At 46.8% G+C, this 19,346-nt stretch overlaps 2 protein-coding genes across 2 annotated transcripts in view; one reads left to right on the top strand and one right to left on the bottom strand.

The window, feature by feature from the left end:
* LOC144486531 (uncharacterized) overlaps window positions 1-19,346 on the top strand; it is a 38,567-nt gene that overhangs the window by 7,622 nt on the left and 11,599 nt on the right. The gene's annotated exons all lie outside the window — the stretch shown is intronic.
* On the bottom strand, window positions 1,149-9,551 carry LOC144486523 (uncharacterized). Its single transcript, XM_078204570.1, has 3 exons — window positions 9,498-9,551; window positions 8,149-8,264; window positions 1,149-3,893 (listed from the first exon to the last, which is right to left on the bottom strand). The coding sequence occupies exon 3, from the start codon at window positions 3,531-3,533 to the stop codon at window positions 2,523-2,525; it is 1,011 nt and encodes a 336-aa protein (XP_078060696.1). The 5' UTR covers window positions 3,534-3,893; window positions 8,149-8,264; window positions 9,498-9,551; the 3' UTR covers window positions 1,149-2,522.

Genomic DNA, 19,346 nt, shown 5'->3' with positions numbered 1-19,346 from the left:
TTCAGGAGAAGAAAAGATCGAGTAGATGTTACCCCAGGCGGGGCCAGAACAGAACTGGAAAATAACAGAGTGAAATTGAGTGAGGGGTCAGAGAGAGAGTTCTCCCCCCTCAAGGTGTGGACTATAAGAATCCTGGGGGACCCCCAACTTTGGGTTTTCTTGCTAATTAGTGAACATTAAATTCTATGACTGGCTGTGCATTGATTTTGAATTTGATTGTTACACTTCTCCTGTTTTTATTCCTGTTGTGATTACGCTCTGGGTAAGGATGGTTGACAGGTGACAGGATGGGAAATTGTGGTTTGGGTCTTTGACCAAATGTTTTATTGATCCGAAAGGTGTAAAAGGGGCAAAACATCAGCAGAAATGCAGCAGAGCTGAGAACAGATGACTTGCTCTGTGGGAACAGGGAGATAAACAGCTCCCGGAGGACAGAGAAAACAAGAGTGCCTTGAATCCTGGATGACACCTGTGTGTCAAGGCCACCATGTTTTCACTGCTTGGCATGGGAATGCTGACTCCCTGTACCAGGGACGGAGCATGGGAAGACAATTGTTTGAGAGTTTGACATGGCATGGGCGGATACAGATGGTTCAATGACAGGTTTTGTAATTGGTCCGTTCAAATGTTAGCTGGGCAATGATTGGGTTAAATCAGTCTCCATAGTCTTTGTGATGTAACAAAGTATAAGAAGGGATTCCCCGAGCACAGAGATTAGTCGAGGTTTTACATATTGCATTGACTGGTGCCATGGCATCTGGGGCAGAGCAGGGAGCATTTCCGTGGAGATGCTGCTTCTACCCAGAGTGTAATGGTAATGCTGCTGCACTTTGATACGACTGCTCAGACATTAGCCTGTGTCAGCTCTTATTGATACTGAATAAAATCTAACCACTGTCACCAATAAGGGTTATCATTGGGAATCATTTCAGAGTTTGGGAAAAGGGGAGAAAGGGTTAATTGACTCCCTGAACCCCATTTTCTAACATCGCTGAGTCAAAAATAAAATCTCATCTCCACCTCTGTCTCCTTTGACAATTACCTTCGAGAGACTCACTTTCTGTTAAAGAGCCTGCCAACCCCTCTCACCCACTTTCCCTAAAGTGCATCAATCTCATCAGGAAAAGTCCAGAAAGTCAAATATTTTTACTGATAGAAGTTTATTGATGAAACAGAACATGGTTAAAACAAACAGAAAATGACTTGAGGATCAAAGACAACCAGAGTAAAGGATGTTCACAATGTTCTGGACACAACTGGATTCTCTTTGATTCATCGATAGCCTGTTCCCTGCCCTCTTTGTGGAACACCTCCGCTCAGTCCACAAGCATGACCCTGACCTTCCGCTTGCTTGCCATTAGAAATCATAGAAACCCTACAGTGCAGAAAGAGGCCATTTGGCCCATCGAGTCTGCACCAGCCACAATCCCACCCAGGCTCTACCCCCACATATTTACCTGCTAATCCCTCTAACCTTCACATCTCAGGACACTAAGGGGCAATTTCTTTTTTAGCATGGCCAATCAACCTAACCCAAGCATCTTTGGACTGTGGGAGGAAACCGGAGCACCCGGAGGAAACCCATGCAGACACGAGGAGAATGTGCAAACTCCACACAGACAGTGACCCAAGCCGGGAATCAAACCCAGGTCCCTGGAGCTGTGAAGAGCAGTGCTAACCACTGTGCTACCGTGCCGCCCTTCATCATCTTGCTCTCGCGTTCACATTTCTGTCCTCGGCCTGCTGCAATGTTCCAGAGAAGCCCAACACAAGTTGGACGAACAGCCCCTCATCTTCCGATGAGGCACTTTACAGCCTTCTGGACTCAACATTGAGTTCAACAACTTCACCCCCTGAACTCTCTCCTCCATTTTGGTTTGTTTTTTTGCCAAGTGCCAGTCTGTATCTTGTTTTCATGTTTTTTTGCTTCCAGACAGAGCTGTTCTTTATTCTGCCATTAACACTAAACTCTGGACCAATGCTTTGTTTCTTTACAACAACCATTACCTCTCCCTTTGCCTTTTGTTCCAGGACATTTTTGTCATTTAATCTCACCCGCCCTCTAACCAATCCCTGACTTTCCCTTTTGTTCTACCTGACCCTCCCCCCATCTCACCAGCATCAAACCCATCACATTTCTCCCTCGCTTTAGTTCTGAAGTAGAGTTACATTGGATGTGAAACATTAACTCTGTTTCTCTCTCCACAGATGCTGCCAGATCTGCTGAGTTTTTCCAGTTCTTTCTGTATTTATTTTTGATCTACCTGTAGTGGAGGGAATAGACTATTTACTATCCCAGAAAAAAAATGTCCTTCATCAGCTTTTGTGGATCATTTCAGTGGAAATGTGCTCTCCCAGACTCAAAGAGCATCAGCCCACTGGAAGCAAAGTCATGAGAGCGGCCAATCCAGCAGAAAGAAACCCTCTAACCCTCCCCAGTGACCAACTTTGAGGATGAATAAATTGCAGCCCGAGATATAATTGAGAGCGGAAACAATAACAGCAGAATCCAACTCCTGTAATCACTTGTGAACTCGCTGGTGTCTCTGCAGGGAGGATGAAACAGTGAATCTCTTTCCACAGACAGAGCAGATGAATGGTCTCTCCCCAGTGTGAACTCGCTGATGTCTTTGCAGGTTGGATGCTGTTCTAAATCTCTTTGTGCAGTGAGAGCAGCTGAACGGTCGCTCCTCAGTGTGAATGCGTTGGTGGATCATCAATTCCTGAGAGCTTTTGAAGTCGCTCCCACAGTCAGAGCATTTAAAGGGTCTCTCCTGGGTGTGAGTGACTGTGTGCGTCGACAGGGCAGATGACTGAGTGAATCCCTTCCCGCACACAGAGCAGGTAAATGGTTTCTTCCCAGTGTGAACTCGCTGGTGAACCTGCAAGTGTGATGACGTTCTAAACCTCTTTGTGCAGTGAGAGCAGCTGAACGGTCTCTCCCCGGTGTGAATGCGCTGGTGGACCCTCAGATCTGAAGCATGTTTGAAGGCACTCCCACACTCAGAGCATTTAAAGTGTCTCTCATTTGTGTGAGTGACTTTGTGACTTAGCAAGTGTGATAACTGAGTGAACACCATCCCACACACACAGCAGGTAAATGGCTTCTCTCCGGTGTGAACTCGCTGGTGGGTCCGCAGGTTGGATGACGTTCTAAATCTCTTTGTGCAGTGAGAGCAGCTGAACGGTCTCTCCTCAGTGTGAATGCGCTGGTGGGACACCAGTTCACCAGAGCTTTTGAAGCCACTCCCACAGTCAGAGCATTTAAAGGGTCTCTCATTGGTGTGAGTGAAATTGTGACTCAGCAGGTGGGATAACTGAGTGAATCCTTTCCCACAGTCAGAACAGATGAACAGTCTCTCCCCAGTGTGAACTCGCTGGTGTCTCTGCAGATTAGGTAAGTCAGTGAATCCTTTCCCACACACAAAGCAGGTGAACGGTCTCTCTCCAGTGTGACTGCGTTGATGAACTTCCAGCCGAGATGGGACCGTGAATCCCTTCCCACAGTCCCCACATTTCCACGGTTTCTCCATGGTGCGGGTGTCCTTGTGACTCTCCAGGTTAAACAATCAGTTAAATCTCACACAGAACACGGGTACAGTCTCTCCCGCTGTGGATGCTGCGATGTATTTTCAGGCTGTGTAACTGGTTCAAGCTCTTTCCACACTCAGTGCACTGGAACACTCTCACTCAGGTGTGTGTGTGTGTCTTGGTGCTTTTTCAGTTGCACTGATGCTTAAAATCTCTTGAAACAGACAGCTGAGAGAAACATTTCTCCCTCTGGATTTAAAGGCCGATGATATTCAGGTCCCGATGAATTGAGTGACTCTGTCAGACGTTGATGGGATGTTTGGTTTGCGATTTCTGTCTGTAAATCCTCACCATCTGATATCCTGTAAAAAGTCATCAGTCAGTACAGGATAGAAATTCAGAACAGACAGTTCTAGTTTCTATGAAACATTCTTTCTCTCTCATTCCCCAAAAGCTGTAAATCTCCATCCCACACACTCTCCCTCCATTCTCACTCTGCTGTATCTAATATTCACCCTCCCAATTCTCCTGAAGGTGCTGATTGAGGCTGATTGACAGATCCATGCTCACTGCTTCCTGCCCTGGACACAGAGAGCTGGAAATCTCCATGCAGGCTGCCAGACAGATATATGTCTATCTGACTGGACTAACAATGTGTGGAATGTACAGACTGGACTCACTTCCTCCCCTTCAGCGGCTAAGGGCGGACAAGTCGCCAGGACCCAATGAACTGCACACTAGGCTGAAGAGATAGTGGACATTTTGGTTAAAATATTTTGTAACTCACTAAGTTCCAGGAGGATATTAGAAGATTGGAAAACAGCCAATGTGACTCCTTTGTTCAAAAAGGGAGAAAGGCAGAAGGCAGTGAACTATAGACCTGTTTATAGAATCATAGAATCTACAGAACAGAAGGAGGCCATTTGGCCCATCGAGCCTGCACCGACAACAATCCCAGCCAGGTCCTATCCCCGTAACCCCATGTATTTACCCTCCTAATCTGCCGACACTAAGGGGCAATTCACCATGGCCAATCAACCTAACCCTCACTTCTTTGGAATGAGGTAGGAAATCGGAGCACGCAGAGGAAACCCACGCAAGCACGGGGAGAACGTGCAAACTCCACAAGTCCTTGGCACTGTGGGGCAGCAGTGCCAACCACTGTGCCACCAAGCCGCCCCGTGCTGCCCCAGTGAATTTAACACCTCGTCAACATGGTTTTATGAAAGATAAATCATGTTTAACAAATTTGTTCAAATTCTTTGAGGACGCAAGGGGTCGTGTAGATCGAGAGTAATCTGTAGATGTAGTGTATTTAGATTGGGCGGCACAGTGGTTAGCACTGCTGCTGCATAGCGCCAGGGACAAGGGTTCAATTCCAGCCTTGGGTGACCGTCTGTGTGGAGTCTGCACATTCTCCCCGTGTCTGTGTGGGTTTCCTCCGGGTGCTCCAGTTTCTTCCCATAGTCCAAAGATGTGCAGGTTAGGTTGATTGGCCATGCTGAATTATCCCTTTGTGTCCAATAGATTTAGATTAGGGGGACTAGTGGGGAAAAAATGTGGGCTTATGGGGATGGGGCCTGGGAAAGATGTTCAAGCAGCTCAATGGGCCAAATGACCTCCTTCTGCACTCGAGGGATTCTATGATTTCCAAAAGGCATTTGTCAAGGTGCCACATAAGAGGCTGGTGCATAAAGTAAAGGTCCATGGAATTGGTGGAAGTGTGTTAGCATGGATTGAAAACTGGCCGTCACATAGAAAACAGAGAGTTGGAATAAATGGGTCATTTTCAGAGTGGAAAGATGTAACTAGTGGAGTACCACAGGGATCAGTTCTTGGCCCGCAATTCATGATTCAATTAATGACCTGGAGAAGGAACAGAATGTAAGGTTTCCAAATGATATGAATATAGGTGGAAGGACATGTTGTGATGAGGATATTTTGATTCTGCAGTGGGATATAGATAGATTGGGTGACGAAAACCTGGCAAATGGAGTTTAATATGGGGAAATGTGAGGTCATGTATTTCAGTTGGAAGAATCAAAAGGGAGATTATCTAAATGGAGAGGCACTGCAGGTGATTGAAGTACAGAGGGATCGAGGTGTTTTGCACATGAATCACAAAAAGCTAGCAGACAGGTCCCACAATAGGCAAGAAGGAAAATGGAATTTTGACCTTTATCGCAAAGGGGTTGGAGTTTAAAAACAGGGAGGTTTTGTGGCAACTGCACAGGGTGTTGGTGAGGTCTCACCTGGAATAATGAACACAGTTTTGATCCCCTTATTTAAACAAGGATATAGTAAGATTGGAGGTTCACCAGGTTAATTCCTGGGATGAGAGGGTTGTCCGATCAAGAGAGAATAAATTGTCTAGGTCTGTATTCCTTGAAGCTTGAAAGATAAACATAGAACATAGAACAGTACAGCACAGTACAGGCCCTTCAGCCCTCGATGTGCCGAGCTTTGTCCGAAACCAAGATCAAGCTCGCCCACTCCCTATCATCCTGGTGTGCTCCATGTGCCTATCCAATAACCGCTTGAAAGTTCCTAAAGTCTCCGACTCCACGATCACAGCAGGCAGTCCATTCCACACCCCAACCACTCTCTGAGTAAAGAACCTACCTCGGACATCCCTCCTATATCTCCCATCATGAACCTTATAGTTATGCCCCCTCGTAACAGCTACATCCACCCGAGGAAATAGTCTCTGAATGTCCACTCTATCTATCCCCCTCATCATCTTATAAACCTCTATTAAGTCGCCTCTCATCCCCCTCCGCTCTAAAGAGAAAAGCCCCAGCTCCCTCAAGCTTTCCTCATAAGACCTACCCTCCAAACCAGGCAGCATCCTGGTAAATCTCCTTTGCACTCTTTCCAATGCTTCCACATCCTTCTTATAGTGAGGTGACCAGAACTGCACACAATATTCCAAACGAGTCTCACCAAGGTCCTGTACAGTTGCAGTATAAGCCCACAGCTCTTAAACTCAAACCCCCTGTTAATAAACGCTAACACACTAAAGGCCTTCTTCACAGCTCTATCCACTTGAGTGGCAACCTTCAGAGGTCTGTGGATATGAACCCCAAGATCTCTCTGTTCCTCCACATTCCCCAGAACCCTGCCGTTGACACTGCAATCCGCATTCAAATTTGTCCGACCAAAATGAATCACCTCGCACTTATCAGGGTTAAACTCCATTTGCCATTTTTCAGCCCAGCTTTGCATCCTATCTATGTCTCTTTGCAGCCTACAACAGCCCTCCACCTCATCCACTACTCCACCAACCTTGGTGTCATCAGCAAATTTACTGATCCACCCTTCAGCCCCCTCCTCCAAGTCATTGATAAAAATCACAAATAGCAGAGGACCCAGCACTGATCCCTGTGGTACACCACTGGTAACTGGTCTCCAGTCTGAAAAATTTCCATCCACCACCACCCTCTGTCTTCTATGAGATAGTAAGAAGTTTAACAACACCAGGTTAAAGTCCAACAGGTTTCTTTGGTAGCAAAAGCCACACAAGCTTTCGGAGCCTTAAGCCCCTTCTTCAGGTGAGTGGGAATTCTGTTCACAAACAGGGCTTATAAAGACACAAACGCAATTTACAGAATAATGGTTGGAATGCGAATACTTACAGCTAATCAAGTCTTTAAGATACAAACAATGTGAGTGGAGAGAGCATCAAGACAGGCTAAAGAGAAGTGTATTGTCTCCAGACAGGCCAGCCAGTGAGACTCTGCAGGTCCAGACAAGCTGTGGGGATTACAGATAGTGTGACATGAACCCAATATCCCAGTTGAGGCCGTCCTCATGTGTGCGGAACTTGGCTATCAGTTTCTGCTCAGCGACTCTGCGCCGTCGTGTGTCGTGAAGGCCGCCTTGGAGAACGCTTACCCGAATATCAGAGGCCGAATGCCCGTGACCGCTGAAGTGGCTGTCCTGACTGGAGACAATACACATCTCTTTAGCCTGTTTTGATGCTCTCTCCACTCACATTGTTTGTATCTTAAAGACTTGATTAGTTGTAAGTATTCGCATTCCAACCATTATTCTGTAAATTGAGTCTATGTCTTTATATGCCCTGTTTGTGAACAGAATTCCCACTCACCAGAAGAAGGGGCTTGGGGCTCCGAAAGCTTGTGTGGCTTTTGCTACCAAATAAACCTGTTGGACTTTAACTTGGTGCTGTTAAACTTCTTACTGTGTTTACCCCAGTCCAACGCCGGCATCTCCACTTCTATGAGATAGCTAGTTACTTATCTATCAGTTATCTACATTATCTATCAGGGAAATAAAGCTGCAAAGATATGAGGATAGAGCAGAGGAATGGGACTGACTGGATTGCTGTAGACACCTTGCATGGATTCAATGGGCTGAATGGCCCTGCACCAGAATGACACTTTCTTGTAATCTCATCTTCTAATTTAACCCTGGGAGTTCAGATATCACTCGGGTACATCTGTTCTACACTCTCTCCAGGGCTATTATATCCTGTTGCCCGGAACTGAGCACAGTTCTCCAGATGTGGTCTAACCAGGGTTTGTGAATCTCGGGGCCTTTCCAGTCACACTGAAACCCGAAATCTTCTCTCACAGACACAATCGACAAAACTGTTACCTTCCACATTCAGAGGCTGCTAATATTCAGGTTCTGATGTATTGCGTGGCTCCATCAGATCACAATGTGATGTTTGATTTGAGTTTCCCATATGTCAATTCTCCACTTCCAGCACTCTGTAAATTTACAGAAACCATCACAGTCAGTCCAGGATAGAAATTCACAACATTCTCTCCACCGAGTTGCCAAATGTGATTAAATGTTTCCTGGAAGTTTTACCACGTCTTTTCTATTGTGCCCATCCTCCAACCATTAATCAGTCCACACATCCTTCCCCACTGCCTTCCTGGGCCAATTGGAAAGCAAAAAAGACTCCTTACCTTACAGCATAATGATTGACAGTCAGGCAAACAACTTTTATCCATTTTTAATATTTTTATATCGGTGCAGAGAAATGTTCAAAGGAAAATGACAACAAAAGATATATTTTTAAATGTCCTGAATGTTTTAGAGACTGAGGTTTGAATCCCACTACAGCAGATGGTCAAATTTGAATTCAATAAATATCTGGAATTGAAAGTCTAATGATGACCATGAAACCATTGTCGATTGTCGTAAAAAGCCAACTGATTCACTAATGTCCTTGAGCCAAGGAAATCTGCTGCCTGACCTGGTCAGGTCTATATGTGATTCCAGATCTCCAGCAATGTGGTTGGTTGACTCTTAAAATGCCCTCTGAAGTGCACTCAGTTCAAGGGAAAATAAAGATGGGCAATAAATGCTGGTCCAGCCAGTGGCAGCCACATCCCCTGGATGAATTGGGAAACAAATCTCCCATCCTTATCTGATCTGGCCTAAATATGACTCCAAACCACTGAGATGCGTAGGTTAGAGGGATTAGCGGGTAAATGTGTAGGGATATGGGGGTAGGGCCTGGGTGGGATTGTGGTCGGTGCAGACTCGATGGGCCAAATGGCCTCTTTCTGCACTGTAGGGTTTCTATGATTTTATGTGGTTGACACTTAAAATTCCCTGTGAGATGGTCTAGCAAGCCACTCAGTTGAAGGACAATTAGGGATGGGCAATATATACTGGTCCAACCAGCGACTCCAACATTCCCTGAATGAATAAAAAAATTCCTGGAGACTCCAGTCCAACCCGGGAGAGTTGGAAACTGGTCCAGGCTCACAGCGCATGCGCCCTTCTGTACATTGTTCCTGTCACGATGGCGGCCGCTAACCCGGGCCTGGAGCCGCTCAGCTCCGACTCTATTCTGTACCAACTGAAGCGGGACCAGGAACATTTTATTCTGGATTGAAGCCTCTAGGGGGTATTTATGAAGCCTCCCAGCCCACTCCGCTGCTTCTATCTCTCCCCGGTCACCCAGCGGCTCCATTACTGAACCTCACTCCATTGTTTCTTTCCGGCTCCTCGCAGCTCCAGATACAGTCCGGGCTGCGCATGCTCCAGTCAGAGCCAGGTCCCGCGTTTGCGCAAGGCGGTGCTGTAATGTGGATAGGGCACATTCTCACCCGCAGAGAATGTTGGGTAATCACCCCGCCATTCACACTGGTTTTGTTAAATAGAAAATATGCTTTGCGATCTGAATATGATTGGTACCATTGGGCCACAATAACAAATGTATTAAATCTATTCATGTGGAACTAAGGAGTAATATAGTAACTAAGGACTGGGATGGCACAGTTGCAAGCACAGCTGTCTCACAGCGCCAGGGAACCAAGTTCAATTCCGGCCTCGGGTCACTGTCTCTGTGGACTTTGCATGTTCTCCCCGTGTCTGTGTGGGTTTCCTCCCACAGTCCAAAGATGTGCAGGTTAGGTTAATTGGCTATGCTAAAGTGCCCCTTAGTGTCAGGGGGATTAGCAGGGTAAATAGTTGGAGTTATGGGGATAGTGCATGGGTAGGATTGATGTCAGCAGAGACTTAATGGGCTGAATGGCCTCCTGTAGGAATTCTCTGAATCTATGAGCATAGGCTCTCCACCACAGTTCGGTCCTGGGTCTGATTGACAACAGAACAAACATCTACAGTTAGAAGTGAATGCATTGGGGTCTCAGCACGTTTTCCCCATAGACACAACAGTTAAACTGCCCCTTGTCAATAAGAATGCTGGCATTGGATCAAATGCTTTGAGCTCTTAAAATCAGAGTGTTAGCCACTGAGGAAAACTAAGGAAATCCCTTTGTACATGTGAAGTGTCTGAGTGTTGGCCCCCTAGTCTAACTGTGCTGTTCTATCAGTAAATGAGATGACTGAGTGAATCCATGTGAAGGACAGTGTGTGACAGAGTGCAGCAGTCCCTCAATGTCAGACTGGAGTGTCAGCCGAGATAATGTGCTCAGCTTGATGAGTATTTCCTGTTGTTATTGATGTGAATCATTCAGAAACAATGGACTCTGATGATGTCATCCAGTCCTGCTGCAATGATGTCATAGAGACTATTACATCACAGCGGAACCTTATTGCTGAAAACAGTTTTGTTCCAGACGGCAGCAAGTCCATTACTGATAGATCTAAAATGAAAATAGTGGGGATGGAAGCACCCCAAGTTATTTCAGAGAAGTTTCATAGTGAAAAAATTAGCATTCGTGGTTTGCATTGTTTCCTCACAGCACCAGGGCCCTGGTTTCAATTTTGGCCTCGGGTGACTGGAGTTTGCACGTTATCCCCATGTCTGCATGGGTTTCCTCCGGGTGCTCCGATCTACTCCCACAGTCTGAAGATGTGCAGGTTAGGTGGATTGGTCACGCTAAATTGACCCTTAGTGTCCCAAGTTGTGCAGGTTAGATGGATTAGAAATGGTAAATGTGTTACAGGTATAAGTGGGGGAGAGGGCCTGGGTAAGATTCTCTGTCAGAATGTCGGTACAGACTCTTAAGGACAAATGGCCTCTTCTGCACTGTAGGGATTCTGAGTGACAGAGCATAATATTAGGATAGATGGGAAAAGCCTGATTGGAGAGGCAGATCTTGAATCAGGAGAGATGGACAATTTAGTGAGAGAATTTCACAGTTTCACACCCAGGCCCTGCCACTAATGATGGAGTATTAAAATCAAGGATGCTCAAGAGGCCAGAATGAGAAGAGTGCAGATATCTCAGAGAATAGTGAAACTGGAGATTACTGAGATTGGGAGGTATAAGGTCATGGAAGAATTTGAAATCAAGGATGCGAATTTAAAATTGATGCATTACTTGACTTGAAGGTGAGGTAGGTCAGTGAGCTCAGGGGGAATGGGTGAATCTTTCGTTTCTGTGTGGGGGTGGGATGAATGTGACGGGCTGGTCAGGAATGTATTGGAATTGTCAAGTCTAAAGGTAACACGGGCATGGATGAGGGTTTCAGCAGCAGATGAGCTGGGGTGGGTGAAGACAGGTGACATTATGGAGATTGAAATATCTGGTATTGGTGATGGGGTGGATATGTGATCAGAAACTCATCTTGGGGTCAAATCTGACACCGAGACTGTGAAGAGTGTGGTTCAGCCTCAGACAGTTCCCAGGGAGAGAGATGGACTGTAAGACGTAGGAGCAGAAGGAGGCCATTTGACCCATCAAGTTTGCTCTGCCATTCAATGAAATCATGACTGATCGCTTGTGATTATCCACAACTCCACTTTCTTGCCTTATCCCCATAACCCTTGATTCCCTTACTGATTAAGAAAAAAAAAATCGATCTCAGCCTTGAACATACTTAGTGAGCCAACCTGTACAGCCCTCTGTGGTAAATAATTCTACAGATTCACTACCTTCTGAGAAGAAATTCCTCATCACTGTCTTAATTGGATGACCCGTTACTCTGAGTAGTGAGGGAACAGAATTTTTAGTGATGGCTGAAGACAGTGGCTTTGGTCTTTCCAATTTTTAACTGGAGGAAACTTCTGCTCATCCAGAACTGAATGTGGGATGAACAGTTTGATAATTTAGTAACGGTGGAGGAATGGAGAGGGATGGGGGTGAGGTGGGAAATAGGAGGGGCCAAGGACAGATCCTCGGGGGACACCGAGTTCAGGGGTTTTGGAAAGGAAAAGGAGGTTGGAGATGGGGCAGTAATTTGCAAAGATAGTGGGGTTTAGTATTTTTTTTAGGATGGGTGATGACGGTACATTTAAAGTGAGAGAAACAGTAAGAAATGGGAGAGAATTGTGAACAGTGTCAGCTAACATGGGGAAGTTGGATGGACAGCAGTTTTGTGAGAATGGAGTCCAGGGAGTTGAAGGCAGGTCTCATGGACAAGATGAGCTCAGAGGGAGAAGAAGATAGGAGAGAAACTGGAGAAAGATAGAGCTCAGACAAGGAGGAACTTAACAGACACTTTGGTCCGGTGGTCTGTGGAAGGGAAGGAAGCAGCAAAGGCAGCTGATTGGATTGGCTCAATCTTAGTCACAAGGAACCATCGAATCTGCACAGTGCAGAAAGAGGCCTTTTGGCCCACCGAGTCTGCACTGACTCTGAAAAAGCATCCCACCCAAGCCTTCCCCTCCACGCCATCCCTGTAACCCCACATATTTACCATGGCTAATCCACCCAAACTACACATCTTTGGACACTTGGGTGCAATTTAGCATGGCTAATTCACCTAACCTGCACATCTTCGGAGTGTGGGAGGAAACTCAAGAACCCGGAGGAAACCCACGCAAACACAGGGAGAACGTGCAACCTCCACATGGTCACACAAGGCCAGAATCAAAGCTGGGTCCCTGGCACTGAGGGAGTAGTGCTAAATACTGTGCCGCCTTATATGCCATGCGTTCCTCACACTTGTTGGAGGTGAGGATGGAGGTCCCTTTAAAAGGAAATAATTTGTGATAGAGATATTTAAAAAGACTTGATACACTTTGTTTAATACAAAGCTGATTTATTTGACTTTTATCTCGAATATTAACTCCTATAACTGAGCTGGAGTTTATTTAATGTTAAGGGCACGGTTTATGCTCAATGTTGTGCTGTCTATGGTTGGAGGGGATGTAGAGATCGGGACAATTCAAGAGGTCCACACAAGATTGAATAAAAACAGCATTGAGGCTGGTTTATTTTTAGGTGTGCATTCGACAGGCTTCAATTCCCCAACTACTGGCAGCCTGCAGAGACCCGATGATGTCACAGAGTGATCACGTGACCATGCCACACACAACAATATCCCAAATACACAACAACAAATCTGAGTTTACAATGTGTGTTGTATGAGGAGAGGTTGTGAAATCTGGAAATGTCCCAACTTCTTATGATGGTTTTATAGCAATCTAAATATTAATTAAGAAATAGGGGGAAAAAAAACACAAAATGAAATAGAATTACACTTAAAATAATACAATGGCTTCACACAATGTCAATACTTTAAACAGTTCCAAACAATCTCAATTTAACTACCTTCACCAATCTGTCCAGCAACGCCGTTAGATTTTAAGATCTATAAAAATCCAGTAACTTTTTATTTTAACCTCTCAGTGCCTTTACTCCTGTTGGTGTTGCTTCTGAGGTTAACCAGCAGTTGTCTTTTCCAATCCGGCCTCCTTCACACTGCTTTCTGGGAGTTAACCAACTATTACTGCTGTTGACCGAGACCTGAAACAACTCCCTTCATAGGTTTCAGTTTCCCATTAACTCTGTTCTTTCCTTTCATCTCTCTATTCGCACCCAATTTCCTCACAACAAATCTCTCCCAGAATTGATCAACATCATCTCTTTATTTTAATATCGATAATTTAAAAGGAAAGTAAACTCACTTTAATCATACTTTACTCGTGACAACTTTGTGGCACAGCATGCATCGATTATTCTTTGATCACTAACAGCCCATTCAGATCTATTTCTGTTCTGTACCCACCCCTACTAAACTGTTTTGGGTAAGCACCTGTTTGAGGTCTTGCTGGGCTCATTAACACATCAAACTCTCAGTTTAAATTCACACGGCCACTCTGTCTCCTGCTGTAATTACCACTCTCACACTCCATCAGTTTTTTAAAAATGAGCAAATGCCAGGCAATGACCATCACCAATAAGAGACACTCTAACCACCGCCCCTTGACTTTCAATGGTGGAACCATCACTGAATCCCCCACTGTCAACATTCTTGGGGTTACCATTGACCAGAAACTCAACTGGATTCACCACATTAACACAGTGGCTGCAAGAGCAGGTCAGAAGCTCGGAATACTGCGGCAAGTAACTCACCTCCTGACTCCCCAGAACCTACCCACCATCTACAAGGAACAAGTCAGGAGTGTGGTGGAATACTCCCCTCCCCACTTGCCTAGATGGGTGCAGCTCCAACAACACTCAAGAAGCTTGACACCATCCAGGGCAAAGCAGCCACTTGGTTGGCATCACATCCACAAACATTCACTCCGTCCACCACCGACGCTCAGTAGCAGCAGTGTGTACTATCTACAAGATGCACTGCAGCAATTCACCAAAGATCCTTAGACAGCACCTTCCAAACACACGACCACTTCCATCTAGAAGGGCAGCAGATAAATGGGAACACAAACACATGCAAGTTCCCCTCCAAGCCACTCACCATCCTGACTTGGAGATTTATCGCCGTTCCTTCACAGTCACTGGGTCAAAATCCTGGAATTCCCTCCCTAACGGCATTGTGGGTCAAGCTATAGAACATGAACTGCAGCGATTCAAGAGGCAGCTCACCACCACCTTCTCAAGGGCAACTAGGGATGGGCAATAAATGCCGGCCAGCCAGCGACGCCCATGTCCCAGGAATGAATAAATTTGGAGACAGTTTTATCCGGTGAGCTCGAGGAAGGGAGAGAAGCAGCAGCTGATTAGATTGTCTCAATCTTAGTGACAAAGAAACTCCATGAGCTCCTCACACCTTATAACTGGGTTGGAGTTTATGAACATCAGCAGCAACAGACCTCAATGAAGCTGGTTCAGTCCAGGATGTGACAAACAGCAACATCCAATCACTGAGATTTCTTGTGAATTTGCTGGTGCATTAGCAGGTTGGATAACTGAGTGAATCCCTTTCCACACACGGAGCAGGGGAATGGCTTCTCCCCAGTGTGAATTCGCAGGTGTACACTAAGGTCAAATGATCGTCTGAACCCAGTCCCACACTGAGAGCACCTGAACGGTCTCACGTCAGTGTGAACACGTTGATGGGACAGTAGTTCCCCAGAACTTTTATAGCACTTCCCACAGTCTGGGCAGTTAAAAGGTCTCTCACCAGTGTGAACTCGTTGGTGTACAGTGAGGTCAGATGATCGTCTGAATCCAGTCCCACAATGAGAACACCTAAAGGGTCTCTCATCAGTGTGAATGCGTTGATGGGATATCAGTTCCCCAGAACTTTTATAACACTTCTTGCAGTCTGAACATTGGAATGGTCTCTCCCCAGTGTGAACTCGCTGGTGTCTCAGCAGATTGGAGGAGTGAGCAAATCCCTTCCCACACTGGGAGCAAGTGAACGGCCTCTCACCTGTGTGAATGTGTTGGTGTGTCTGCAAGTGGTATGAGTGTGTGAATCCCTTCCCACACTGGGAGCAGGTGAACGGTCTCTCCCCAGTGTGAGTTCGTTGATGAATTTCCAACTTGGATGGGTAATCGAACCCTTTCCCACAGTCCCCACATTTCCATGGTTTCTCCCCATTGCGACGGCATTTATGTTCTGACAGGCCAGATGATCGACTGAAGCCTCGTCCACACACAGAACATGTGTACGGTTTCTCCCCAGTGTGAACAGTGTTTTCTCCTTCCATCTTCAAAATCTGATGATATTCCATTTACGATAAAATCTGTCTGTCTGAGATCCTGATGCGATGTTTGGTTTCAATTTCCCAACTCCAAATCCTCTCCTTCTAACATCCTGTGAAATAGATTTAAAACAGCAAAATGGGAGTGAGAGAGAACCCACAAAAACACAAAGGCAGATTGTGAAATTGAGCGGAATGAATCAATCTGAGGTTGATTGGCCATTTGTGGGGCCGGAACGAGGAAAAGGTGACCATGGGAAACTGCTGGATTGTCATAAAAACCCAACTGGTTCACCTTTATGGGAGGAGCAAAGAGGGAGGGAGAGAGTTTGTGTTTGAGGGAGAGCGCGTGTGTGAGAGGGAGAGTGCGCATGCGAGGGGGAGAGTGCATGTGAGAGAGCGGGAGAGTGCGTGTGAGACAGCGGGAAAGTGCATGTGAGAGAGGGGGAGAGTGCGTGTGAGAGAGGGGGAGAGTGTGTGTGAGAGAGGGGGAGAGTGCGTGTGAGAGAGGGGGGAGTGCGTGTGAGAGAGCGGGAAAGTGCGTGTGAGAGAGCGGGAAAGTGCGTGTGAGAGAGCGGGAAAGTGCGTGTGAGAGAGCGGGAAAGTGCGTGTGAGAGAGCGGGAAAGTGCGTGTGAGAGAGCGGGAAAGTGCGTGTGAGAGAGGGGGAGAGTGCGTGTGAGAGAGGGGGAGAGTGCGTGTGAGAGAGGGGGAGAGTGCGTGTGAGAGAGGGGGAGAGTGCGTGTGAGAGAGGGGGAAGTGCGTGTGAGAAAGGGAGAGAGTGCGTATGAGAGAGGGGGAGAGTGCGTGTGAGAGAGGGGGAGAGTGCGTGTGAGAGAGGGGGAGAGTGCATGTGAGAGAGGGGGAGAGTGCGTGTGAGAGAGGGGGAGAGTGCGTGTGAGAGAGGGGGAGAGTGCGTGTGAGAGAGGGGGAGAGTGCGTGTGAGAGAGAGAGTGTGCGTGTGTGAGAGAGTGTGTATGTGAGGGGGAGAGTGTGTGCACGAGAGGGAAGGTGTGTGTGTGAGGGAAGGTGTGTGTGAGAGGGAAGGTGTGAGAGAGAGGGAATGTGTGTGAGAGAGGGAAGGTGTATGTGAGAGGGAAGGTATGTGTGAGAGTGTGTGATAATGTTTGTGTGAGGGAGAGAGAGTGTGAGAGGGAGAGAGTGGGTGTGTGTGAGACAGACAATAGATAGGCGGCGATAGAAAGGGATTGAATACATGCACAGCTGGGGTTTTCGCCCCTCCCCCATGGACATTTTGCATTGATCGCTGGCCGTGCTGCTGGGAAACTGCCTCGGGCGGTCACCATCAGCTGGAATGGAAGATCCCACTGGTGGAAGGGCTGCAAATACAGTCCCGCAACTAAACCACAACTTTAACAGAATCTCCCAACAGACAGAGAAAAATCTCCTCGTTGAGGAAATCCCCAGAGAGCGGGGATGATGTCACCACACAATGTGAGCATGGTACTGTGGTTAGCATTGCTATCTTACAGTGCCAGGGACCCGGGTTCGATTCTGGCCTTGAGTGGCAGTCTGTGCGGAATTTGCACATTGTCACCAAGTCTGCCTGGGTTTCCTCCAGGTGCTCTGGTTTCATCCCACAGTCCAAAGATGTGCAGGTTAGGGGGATTGGCCATGCTAAACTGACCCTTAGTTTCCAAAGATGTGTAGGTTAGGTGGAGTGGCCATGGTAAAATTGTCCCCATGTCCCAAGATCTGCAGGTTAGGCAGATTAGCGGGGTAAATATGTGCAGTTCAGAGGGTTGCGCCTGGGGAAGATGCTCTGTCAGAGAGTCAGTGCAGACTTGATGGGCCGAATGGCCTCCTACTGCACAGACAGGAACACAGAACATCTGGATCTGTGCAAAGCAGTGATCACCACACATTATGGAGAATGTGAGGCTCCTCGGCAGGGTGCAGAGGAGATTTACCAGAATGGTTCCAGGGATGAGGGATTATAGTTACGATGTTAGGCTGGAGAAACTGGGGTTATTGTCCTTGGAGCAAAAGAGACTGATAGAGCTGTACAAGTTTATGATTGGTCTAAGAGAAGGTAGCTAAAGAAAAGCTGTTCCTATCAGCTGATTTGGGTGGCACGGTGGTACAAGTAAAGTGAAGTTTATTTATTATTCACAAGTAAGGCTTACATTAACAATGCAGTGAAGTTACAGTTAAATTCCCCTAGTCACCACACTCCGGCACCTGTTCAGGTCAATGCACCTAACCAGCATGTCTTTCAGACTGTGGGAGGAAACCGGAGCACCCGGGTCCCTGGCGCTGCGAGGTAATAGTGCTAACCACTGTGCCACCGTGCCACTAACAGTGGTTAGCACTGCTGCTTCACAGCTCCAGGGACCGGGGTTCGATTCCCGGCTTGGGTCACTGTCTGTGTGGAGTTTGCACATTCTCCTTGTGTCTGCATGGGTTTCCTCCGGGTGCTCTGGTTTCCTCCCACAGTCCAAAGATGTGTGGGTTAAGTTGATTGGCCCTTGGTGTCCCCGGATGCGTAGGTTAGAGGGATTAGCAGGGTAAATAGGTGGGGTTGCAAGGATGGGGCCTGGGTGGAATTGTTGTCGGTGCAGACTCAATGGGCCGAATGTACTCCTTCTGCACTGGAGGATTTCTGTGATTGCAAAAGAATTAAGGGGCACAGATTTAAGATTTTGAGCAAAATCTACAGGGCAATATGAGGAAGAAATTTTACACCATGAGGGGTAATGACTTGGAACTCAATGCTTACGTTCAAATGATGACTACATCCAGGTCCTGATGAGTTGAGTAACAATGTCAGTTTTTGATGTGACGTTTCATTTGAGATTTGTGTCTGCAAATCCTCTTCTAATACCTGAAAATGAAATGTACAAAAGGCATCACTGTCAGTCGAAAAATGAAATTCAATAAGAAGTTGTCCAGGACAACTACTCAGGCTCCCTGCTGCACTTTTCCCTTTGTCATTGTCAGCAGTCCCTCGATTCGACGACGATGTCTCCTCAGGGTCGCGAGTTTCTGCCATGGATCTTCATGTGACTGAACTGAGCCCACAGATCTTCGGGCCAATGGGAAAGACATCCCATGATATTGTGGGATCTGGAAAGCAGAATGTATTTCCCTTTCCAAAAGAGGAAATGCTGGAAAATCTCTGCAGGTCTGGCAGCATCTGTAAGGAGAGAAAAGAGCTGACGTTGAGTCCAGATGACCCTTTGTCAAAGCTATTTCCCTTTCTTTCCTTCTCTGCCACCGCTCTGCCTCATCAATAAGTCATTGGGACTCAGAGGGTTGATGCAGTTTGATGGACAAGTTGTCTCCATTCTGAACAATGGGGAACAAGCTCCTCCCACTCATTGACATCTTTGCCCCCTAAAACGATGGCGGCTGCACATGCATACAGCCCCCAATAAAGATGGCGGCCGTGAACGTGGCCCGAACTTGAGGAGCTGCAGGACCGCTCGGTGCAAACTGGGTCCGTGAAGCTCTTTACCGAGGTTCGCGGCTTACACAACCTGCTTACGCAGCGTTTCCGTCCACCCGC

The sequence above is a fragment of the Mustelus asterias genome, unplaced genomic scaffold (assembly GCF_964213995.1).
Source record: "Mustelus asterias unplaced genomic scaffold, sMusAst1.hap1.1 HAP1_SCAFFOLD_382, whole genome shotgun sequence".
Classification (NCBI taxonomy): Eukaryota; Metazoa; Chordata; class Chondrichthyes; order Carcharhiniformes; family Triakidae; genus Mustelus; species Mustelus asterias.
Note: the sequence above shows the minus strand (reverse complement) of the source record. Positions and strands in the feature narration are given on the sequence as shown.